General features: G+C 39.4%; 1 protein-coding gene across 1 annotated transcript in view; it reads left to right on the top strand.

The window, feature by feature from the left end:
• The first annotated feature begins 342 nt into the window (after positions 1–342).
• The window catches only part of LOC113963256 (cytosolic phospholipase A2 epsilon-like), a 32997-nt gene continuing 22215 nt past the window's right edge, over positions 343–11124 (top strand). The window contains exons 1-3 of the mRNA XM_027674221.1: positions 343–438; positions 1691–1780; positions 10284–10356. Coding sequence (XP_027530022.1) covers positions 343–438; positions 1691–1780; positions 10284–10356 — 259 coding nt within the window. The remainder of the gene's footprint in view (positions 439–1690; positions 1781–10283; positions 10357–11124) is intronic.

The raw sequence follows: 11124 nt of genomic DNA, 5'->3' as shown, positions 1-11124 counted from the left end.
CTGCCTGTGGAGGTGCCAGGAGTAGATCCTGAAAACCTGTCTCTAGAACTGCTGCCTATGGAGGTGTCAGGAGTATATCCTGAAAAGACGTCCCTAGATCCACTGCCTATGGAGGTGCCAGGAGTATATCCTGAAAAGACGTCCCTAGATCCGCTGCCTATGGAGATGCCAGGAGTATATCCTGAAAACATGTCTAAAGAATTCCTATCTGTAGAGGTGCCAGAAGTAAACCCTGAAAACATGTCTAAAGGATTCCTACTTGTAGAAGTGCCAGAAGTAAATGCTGATAACGTGTCTCAGGAATTGCTGCCCATGGAGGAGCCAGAACTATATTCTGAAAACATGTCCCAAGAATTGCTGCCCATGGAGGTGCCAGAAACACTCTATTACATGAATCCAGGGAAGACCATGATGTCATCAAAGGCAAAAGGACTAGAGGTAAGAAAATGGCTTCAAAAATTTGCTTCAGGTCCTCTGCATTTGACAGAAAACAAAATCCTGCTTTGTGAGCATGTTTGTATTCAAGCTAGTGTACAAACTTGCTGTCGGATGGAACTAGGCAACGTCTCTGCCTTAAGAAATTTAAGGTGAAATACTCCCTGAAAGGCTCTCAGCTGCAAAAGTCCTCCTGAATCCACAGGAACCAAAGATCTCATCTTCATAGAAAAAATGAGAGAAGTCAGGGTGTTAAGGGGACATTAAAAGATGAGAAAGTGGAAAAAATGAACAGGGAAGGAAACATTCTTTAGGGGCTGAATTATCAGCCTGAATCCAGATCCAGACTAAAAATGCCCTTTTTCTTTTGTAATTGAATGATACTTTTATTAAAAACTTCGTATTTCTGTATCAATAACAAAATTTTTACATGTATAATAATGTCTCCAACCCATATTTTTTGTTATTAAAAATGGGATAAGGACAGGATAGAGACCAGGAATAGAGAACTGAATTTTATTTACACATTCCCTTTTTAGTTCTGACTTTTCCATTTTGCTTTGTATTCTCTTCATCATTTCAAGATCTACCTTTAGTTTAAACTAGTAGTACATTGTGCATCATTCTGTGTGCTCCCTGACTGAATGGAGGCATATCACTTCAGGAAGTACTCTGGAAACAGAAACAGAATATTTTCAAAATTTTTTTGTAGGAACTGTCCTTTAATGGTGTTCTACAAAGTGTTTCAAAAGGAGACACCCTACATTGTAGAATTATTATGGAACTTTCATTTCCTGAAAAAAATTGAAACGTTAAATTTAAAATTTTGCAACTGCAACAAGTTTCACACTCTGTGTTCGAACTCAGAGAATATGTTCTGGGATATTTCAAACTGAGGTTTAACACAGCTAAGAACAGGAGCAGATTGCCAAAAGATCATATTCAAAACAAAAAGCAAACCTTTATTCACAGAATAATTACAGAGACACATTTTGGTTATCTCACAGCTGTGATGGCTCTTCCTTCATTGACTTGTTGAAAGGATACCCCTGATAAAGATTTTGTGCCAGTGTGTGCCAAACCACGCGGTGGTTTGTTCATTAATCTGAGAGCAGTAACTCAACTGAGTGTAACCAATAGCTGTTCTAATCGAGGTTTCAGCATAAATTATTGCAATTAGAAATTAATTATCTACCCTGATAATGCTTCTGCTGTTGTTTTAATACTATTGCTTATCATTTCTTTCTTTTTTCAGGATGAAGACTCAGACTTCAATTCTTTGAGAGATGGTGAACCTCAAGAAAGGAAAGACGAAACTTCTGTGCCAGACAAAGGTGATTTCAAGGTATTATGAAAAAAGAGAATTTAGAACCAAACGGGGCAAGGCTCAGGTAGATTAATAATGATGACAGTAGTTTGTGTGTTACAAGGGAAACACCCTTAAGTCTATAGTATGATCATTTTATTCTACTTATATTTATGATTTTCGTAGAATCATAGAATGGCTTGGGTTGGAAGGGACCTTTAAAGGTCATGTAGTTCCAAACCCCTGCAATGAGCAGGGACACCTTCAACCAGACCAGGTGGCTCAGTTTTCATAATTACTTGTTGTATTTCTCTGTTACATTTTATTTGGAGCAGGCAGACTATCTACTATTTTAATCCCTCAATTACTTGTAAAAGAAATCTGTTGATAAGCTTTCTGTTCCACGATACTTTTTGTAATTGAAAGAGCAAAAAGTAACTGTGATGCATGTTCTGCTGTAATGGCTTCAGCACTTCCTTGCTCCATCAGGAAAAAACTAACAAGTGATTCTGCAAAAGGAATGATGCTTGAATGTGGTAGGGCTATTTCTTGTGCTCGAGTATCAGTCATAGATTTATTTTTGTTAGACATTACTGATATTGATTGGGGTTCTCATTCTGCTACTTTGTTGTTTGTGCAGTAAAAATAAGCTTTGTTTCCTATATGTCAAGATCAGAGAAGTTTAAGTGTGATTCATATAACAATGTTGTCCCACAAAATATCTGCTTCCGAAGCAGATAATTCTGTGGCAATTTGAACTATAATTCATGCAGACAGGTTCTGCTGAGCAAAAATCAAGATGAAAAGGAGCTTTATCTGAAAATTGAAGTAATAGTGTGAACAGGCAGACGTGAGCTTTGTGATAAGCTGCTTACCAGGTAGTCCTGGTAGAATTCATGAACCAAGAAATTTAAACAAATTCATATTCACAGTATTTTTGGTTTTTTTCATGTGCATGTTTCAAAATTTAGCTTTTGTGTTTGCCCAATATTAGGATTATTATTAAAAAAATAAAAATCACTGTCACTAAAAGATTATACTGTATTTTCACAAGATATACTCTATTAGTCTGGAGTCTTTGTGGTATTTCTTCTTGCAAGTATTTAGCTTACAATGTCTGGTATCTTCAGCTTGGTAGGATACTGAAATTCTGGACCATGTATAGGATGAAGAATTTTCTAGACAGTAAAAACTGAAAAAAATTATTGATCAGTTTTTGGTTTAATGTCTGCTCCTTACAAGGGGTAAGGGACCTAAAACCATGATGAGAGAAAGAAAAAAGTTTTGAACTCCTGGGTTATAATTATTTATCATAATTATACTTATGACAAGTAACTTGTCTCCATTTCTTAATCCCACACAGTGATGTGTTTGTTTTTCCATTATGTGTTCAGGATATAGATTTAGATCGAAGACATTTAAGGGGCATGAAATTTCAAGGGGGCAGGGGTGACAGTAGTGGACCAAAAGAATCTTCTGATGAGTGTGGGACCATAACATTCTTCTGGACCACTATATTGCCCCTGTCTCACACTGACAGATTAGTTTTTACATTTCAAAGTCCCAAAAATTCATGAGAATACATTGGTGAGGGACTGAATTGTTGTTCTTGCATTTGGTTACAGAGACCTTGTGTTTTCATCCTAGAGCAGAATATGGAGCTCTATCCTATGCACTTGCATGATCATTACTTGATTACTGCAATATCATATGTTCATGTGAAGAACACATAAACACTTTTCCACTCTGTTTTTCTCAAATGCAAATTTTTCATCACTGAAACTTCTAGAAGACTTAAATATGAAGGTCTCTGCCTGCTAAAAGGAATTACCTGTTAGAAATGTGTGACGACATATTCCAGCAACTCCATGTGCCTTTCTGCCAACATGTTGATTTTTATCTGCATTAAGAAATCTGTATTATTTGGGCCTTGGCTAGTACTTTGCCCCATGATAAAAGCAGCAGGCAAGGCCAGCTCTGGTATATCCAACATCAGTGTTTATATTAAAATATATAAGGATTGCAGGAGGTCTCATATAATAATGCATGTGAGGGAAGGTAAGGGAAACAATTGGATACATAGTTCTGAATTCAGCATAAGCCATGTTTTAACAAGGGTAAGATGCACTGTATCTCAGGTCAAGTCATACCTCATGTCCCTGCCAGGCAAGGGCTCCTTGTTTTTGCAGGGTTTGTACAGCTGGGAGAACAGCAGCCCATTAACAGAAGAGGGGCAGGTTATAATGTGCTCTCACCCTTGTACAAAGCAAAAGCTCTGGCTTCTGCTGGATTTTGGAAGCTGGAAGTAGTTCTTGAGATCATGGGAAGAGTGGGGAGCTGCCATGTTACATTGCAAGTTTAGGAGCAAGTTTTGACATTTGCTTCTACTACAGGTCAGACTCTGTAATGCAAACCAGGGGCTGAGGAAGGCAGGAGGGCTGGGTCCCTGCTGGCACCAGGCATGGGCTCCTTGACTCCCACAAGGGCAAGAGCCTCCTGTCAGGAGCAATTCCAGCTCCAAGCTCAGCAGCAACTGGGAAGACAAGAGTGAGCATCTCCTGAGCTACCCCCAGCCCCATGGTGCTTGCAGGAACATGACACCAGTAGCAGCTCTGCTCAGCTGCAGAAGTTGTTCTGAGCCCAGGTGCCTCTCCTGCCACCCTGAGTGGTGGTATGAAGATGCCTAAAATACAGACTACTGAAATTACATGTTCCAGCACACCTCCCACTTAAAAAATGAACCTCATAAAGTCAAATGAGGCCACTTCCATCAGCTCATAAGTTTGAAATATGGTTTGACATAAAAAATGAAGAACATCTGTGTCTTAGACCTCTATACACCCTTGAGAATCAGTAGGGTGATTCTCTGAAATAGAGATTTTCAGAGTACGACTCATGTCCTGTGGTAATGTTTACCCTAGGATGAGAATCCAGAAATGCTTAACAGGTGTCAGATGTAAACACTTATTTTAAAGCTATCTGGAATTAGGTGTAAAGAGTCTCAGTCCTCAGATGATTAATGCTCAGTCTAATTTCTTTCTCTTGGGTTTGTTCTGCTTGGGAAGGGCAAAGCACTATAAAAGGGCACTTTTTTTTTTTAAGATGGACTATCCTATTCCCCTGGCTACAGTTCTACATATGGAAATAATTTTGAACATGCAGCTGAATGCTCTAAGTTTTTAAATAGACCTATTTTTCAAAACCTGAAAAAGTCTGATTATTAAACATCTGTAAACACTAAAAGATGGAAGGCAATGTTGACAGTACTGAAACAGCTATGCAACTAACCTGAATTATCAAATCATAAATCTCTGCAGATTTATATATTAAGTAATAGAAATAATAAATACATAACTCGTTTATTAATTAAATAGAAATAAATTAATTACAAATCTCTGCATCGATGGGATCACTGTGCCCTGAGAGTATTCACGTTGTGTTGATCAATAATTGAAAAAAATTCTTGTGACCTCGCATATGCCTGTCATGCTCCTGTGAGCACAGATAAATTTTCCCTGCTACAATCAGGATTACTGTGGCTGTATGCATGAAAGGGGTTTTTCTGTCCAGATGTAGGAGGTTTTAGTTCCCCAATATCCAACCCAGACTTCCTCTAATTCTGGTGAAAAGGTGGCCTTATTAGAAGATATATTATTAATAAAAACCAGGAAACACACAACTTCGGAAAACTTCCACTGTGGCAGCAGTGATAATCAGCACTCCCAGCACCCACACAGCCCCACAGCCCTCTATTGAGATGCCAAGCCCCAGTGCCTGGAGGAGGTGAAGGAAGGAAGCAATTAGAGCATCTGCTTTGGCATTGTGGAGTCTGAGATTGTCAAGAACAAGGAAGTGCCTCAGAGACGTGGCCAAATGCAGCAGCCAACCATGCTCAGCCCAGACAGCGTGCCACAGGGGACCCCTGGCACATCCGACAGCAGTGGGAGATAGGTTCTAGCAGGCTGGGGAAGGGCTTGGCTGATTGATGTTCACAGCCCGGAGCATCTCACCTGCAGCTGTAAAAAACTTAAGGATGCACGCTCTTTAAGGAGACTTGACTCTCAGTCAGCTCAAGATACCAGCTCTAGAACCATCAGCAGTAAAGTATTTTCATTCTTTTGATTTGGTCCCTGGCCACCATCTAGTTAAGTTAGTACCTGGAGATGAAAACAGGAGTGTCCTGTAACATCCTGGGAGTGATTTAATCTCAACGGAATGCTGCTCAGGGCCAGGAATGCAGTGGTACCTTAGTCAAGGCAAGGAGCTATCTTTGCCAGGAAAGGTTGCTGTGCTAGTAGATCACATAGAAAGAGATAGAGGCATTATTACTGGGTGATTGCTGGGAATGTGTGGATACAGAGGAAGTTCTTTTCATGGTTTACGTAGGTAGCACACATTTTTTCAGGTTGGTCTGTAGAAATGGCCTTTTTCAGCCATTGTAAAAGTAAACTGAAGATATTTTTAAATTGTTTGATCTTTGCAGGGTGGTTTGTGGGGTAGTATGTGGTGCAGTTGCACCTAAATAGGTAATGGTACCAGCACACTGTGGCACATAGTTTTCTCTGCTTCCTCATCACTGTTTTTTCCCAAGCATGACAAAGGCCACCCACTCATGAGACCAGGTGGAAGACATTCTGCATTTCATGTAGAAAAGCACCTGCTTGGATGCTTTTTGATGATGATATGGTTTTCATACACAAAAATTGAATACAAATTTAATGATCTGCATTATTTTTTTTGCTAGTTTATGATTGCTTTGAAATAAATGCCAATCTAAAAGAGCAATAGTCAAGTCTGAGAATGTGTTGGCTGAATCTGAGGGTTCGAGAATAAATTCTCCTCTCTGGATCAGTGTTTTTGGATGACTGCTCTCTGTTTGGGGAAGGCAGCTACAATATTCTGCTATTTGATCAAACATCTGTGCTAAAACAAGGAGCTAACACTGAAAAAAAACCCAATCCACATTCACCCAGCACACATTTGACCATACTGATGTGGAATTGTGTGACTGGTAGTCTACAGTAGATGTTCATACCATTGATATCACAAGCTGGGAAGATGTTGCTAGCAATAGCCCATGCTGGAAGAGTCTGTTAGATGAAGAACCCTAAAGGCTGAATCAAGAAAAGTACTGAGAGAAAAGCAAGTAAAAAAGGGTAAAGAAGTATAGCCATTCTCTGGTCTCATAAACTATTGTCTCAATAAGGAGTACTGCCATTTCAGAGCTCCAAAGCCACTTGTGATGTGACAGGATATATTATACAGCTAAACTGGTGGAGTAATTTACAGCAGTGGTTCTCAAGATGGATGCATGCCACACATACCTACATCTTAATATAAGCATGACTTTAAAGAGGGCTGAGATAGACCTATGGAGGCACAAATCTGGCAGGAATGCAGACATCCTGCATCACCAGAGTGCTCATGACAGAGAAATTCTGTTCTCAAATTCTTACTCATCTGGTGGAAGAAAGCTGGAATAATTCACATGACAGAGGAATCCCTTACTTTCACCGAGATAGTAATTTGTTTTTTACAAGAAGCACTGAAAAATAGGAAGAAGAGACCAGGAGGTCTGCTCTGGAGACTATGAGGTCAGTTGGAGCTGCTGTTTGCAAAATCCTAGTAAAACCTAATTTCCCTGGGGGTTCAGAGAAACTAACAATGCCCACCCTGCTCATGCATTGGCATAGCAGAGTGCTCTACCACGTGCAGCTGTGCTATACACACATGAGCACAATTTGGAAAGCACAAAACTGAGGACAAGCTGCCAAATTGAGAATCAGTGAAACAGTCACAGATTGACTACATGAGTCATGAAAAGCAAACTTACAATGTGACAGTGCTAAATGGCTTTAGTATGTCACTACACACGAGGGCAGGACGCTGCTTGGAGTCTTGCACCATTAAAGGCTGTGGTGGAAACCCCTCCATATGTGGAATACCATTGCACAACAGCAGCCTTTTTTTTTCTTTTTTTTTTTTTTTAAGTGATCATATAACAAGTTAAGTAAACAGAATAACAGAACTTCTGTCTTGTGTTTCATAAATACATGACTGCTATTTTCTTTGTATCTATAGCTAGATCCTAGTTCATCATGTTATGCTTGTCACAGTTGCTATTTAAATACATTTCTTTTGATTAAGATGTTACTGGAATTAATTAAAATAGTAAATCCTCCTGGGAGCAGAATAACTAGCAATGCCTGATCACCAGGTGATTTCTACTCTCCCGGTTGTCTTTGCTACTCCCACGGGCACATGCGAGGACTGCCAGGACAGCCGATGCCTGGCTGCTGCCTTTTCCTCAGGTAACTGGCTGGTGGCATGTACCTGTCCCCTAGTGCAAGCATAGGTCCTGATTTCTGTAGCTTTGGTTAAGCCAGTGATTTTTTTTTTTTTTGTGAAATTTCAATAAGTCTTTTTGTGAAACCTGCATCTCTGAGAATTAATTTCCCCGTGGCAGATGGGGAACTCTGACTAACATATTAGAAAGTCATTACATGGGAACCGGGAGGAAGGTGATCAGATGCCAGAAACCACGTAAAAATCATCAAAAAACCCCACCTTTTCTCCTATCTGAGAATCTCAAACTGCTTTGCCAATGTTGAATTAATTGATTCTCACTCAAACAATGCCACTTGTCAGAGGAAGCATATCTGGAGCTGATCCAGGAGCCGGCAGCACCTTGTGCAATCCCTAGAGATAAAATGCCTGCAAGAATTTCTCCTGTGTTTATTCAGATTCTAAGGAACAATGAGTTTCTCCCTTCTAGGGCATACGCTGAGGTGCTCAAGCTCATTCCTAACATGTGAGTGTGGTGATCCACCTTTGCTAATTACCCAGCTGAGAAGAAGGGTTAATAACCGGGTGCAGAACTGTATTATTTTGGCTATATTGTATCTGAAATGTGAACCGGTGTCCTTGTATGGGGTAACTCTGAGGACATACCCTTTCATCAGTAGTTTTTAAATTTTGCAGCTTCTGTTAGGCTTTTTCTCCTTTGATAACACTTGAATTAAAAAGTGGATGGATTTCTTAGGTTGAGTCATGAAGAAGTACTGAAAAAGGAAAAAAACTTTAAGAATTCTTGAGGCACATATAAGATGGGTGGAAGCAGGAATGCTTTTCAAGAGCTCAGCAAAGAGATTTTAACTTAACATGATGTGTTAGAGAGAAGAGAGGATTATAATTACACACTGAAAAAGTAATTTTTTTGTCACAAAGGAGGCATAATTGTCTTTCCATCTGAAAATAAGGCCCTTTTGCTCTGTTCTTTTGAAAAAAAAATGGCCATATTACTTAGATTGTTTTAAATTAGTTTCTTCCCTCTTTATCTGCCTTAACATCTATTTTGTCTGCTTGTTTATAGTCATTATAGGAAGTCTCTGAAGCGCTGCAGAAATAGAAGGATGCTCCTAAATGAGAGGAAATCAGTTGTTAAAAATAGCAGTTGTCAAAAAGAATGATTGGGAGGACTGCTGTAACCACTTATGCAGGTGGAAATGTTTCTAGGAGTGTGAGGAAATGACCGTGTGTCACAGCCACGGGAAATGCTGATTTATTTGTTGCCTTGGTCAGAAAAGCCTTTTGTAGATAAGTCTGAGCCAGAGACAAGTTTATGTAATGAGCCAGCAGGAAATCGCCTTCCTTAGAAGAAGGAAATCACATTTATCTTCCAATAATAAATAGGAAGAGATGTCTGCAGTTACAAAATTTGGAGAGACTTGTTTTATAGAAGATTAAGGTTGAGACATTCAAAGGGAACAGAGGAACTTAAGCACTTTCAATCTTCAAGGTTTTTTGGAGGAAGGTAGTGTTCTTTATTTTTCCCCAAAGGCAACCCGTACCTAACTCTTTGCCCTCTAAATCCTCTGGAAATGATTTTCAGCCATTGGTTTATCTCACAGTTATGATTTACAAAAGCTCAGATTATTGTTACTCATTTTCTCCTACAACTGTAAATGGAAAACCAAAGAAATCCATGTTTTTGAAGCAGAAGGCATAAACCTCTTAAAGACTGGTACTTCAGGTTTATCCCATGGGCGTCCGTGACAACAGATATTCTCCACAGGACTTTTTTCAATGCGATGGCACCTCATGGGTGATTACTAAGAGGATTGACTGTAACTTTGAGTAAGACTACCAGTATTTTAACAACTCCATCATGGTGCTCACCAGTGCATTTACTCTGTTCGGGAGACCTACTGTAGCTGTTGTGGAGCTAAACTCAGCAGTTTCAGAGCAAGAGGTTTTGCAAGCATCTCACAGGCTGTATGAGTTTTCAGGGATTTATCCCTTTCTTTTCCGCTCTGATGAGCAATACACACTCAAAACAATAAAGCAAAAAGACAGTGAAATATAAAAAATGTTGACTTTAACAGCAGAAGCTTATGTTGCAGATTTTCTTCTGCAGAGTAGTGAGATGCTAAACCCAAATTTTACCAACTGTATTATTGTAGTATCCAGTTAGTTTGCGCTTTTGAAACTTTTTTCCTACCAAAGGCTTATTCAGACTCCATTTTGTACTGTTCTTCTACAGATAGAATCCTCTCCCTGCTACCTGTTGACCGTAAGGATCATCCGGATGAGAAATCTCCAGCGAGTGGATGCCTGTAAGTATCTCCATTCTTAGTGTAGTCTTGGGATACAGACAACATAATATTTTTTATAATTGTATAGCAACCTTTTCTTATTGTTTCTGAAATAACCTACTGTTTATGTAACCAAATTGTTACAAACCAGTCAGTCTGTGCTGCTTGCTGCTGTTTTTTTGAGTGTTATGCCTGTGCTTTCTGACTTGGTTCAAGATTTGAATGTGTTTCTGAGGATAAGTACTTTCTCTCAAAGAAAGGAGAGTTTCTGCTACAGGTAGATGAAAAAGACCACATTGTGTGTTTTCAAAAACAAGAGGTAATTCTGGTAATGGTTTGTAGCACCTTGGGAAATGTGTCTGGAAGGAGCAAATCTTTTCATCCCCCTCAATCTTGGTTCTGACAAAGATGAAATGAACAGAAAAAAGCTTTCTACAATCATTACCACCAGGCTAAGCCATTATTAATTACCCTGAAATGACAGTCAAACAAACTGTGCTGAGCTGGATGCCTTGTTCCTTTTAACACTAATGCAGCAGTCTTGCAGTTGTGCAAGACTGTGAGTCACACTGCAGGAAAGTGCTGGGAAGCGAGTAAGAAGGAAAGGAAAACATCCCTGTTAACAGTCCATGTTAAAGAACATGGACTATCCTCTTGCATAGAGAGGTGTTTTACACAAAATAGACAAATTAACTGTTTGTTTTGTTTGAGTGAATACAACTATGTGACCACCTGGATGAAAGGATGTTGAAATTATCTTTTGATCCTTTTGTTTCTCCTGTTTCACTG

The sequence above is a fragment of the Neopelma chrysocephalum genome, unplaced genomic scaffold (assembly GCF_003984885.1).
Source record: "Neopelma chrysocephalum unplaced genomic scaffold, ASM398488v2 Primary Assembly neopelma1_24, whole genome shotgun sequence".
NCBI lineage: Eukaryota > Metazoa > Chordata > Aves > Passeriformes > Pipridae > Neopelma > Neopelma chrysocephalum.
This window is presented reverse-complemented; position numbering and strand designations above follow the sequence as displayed.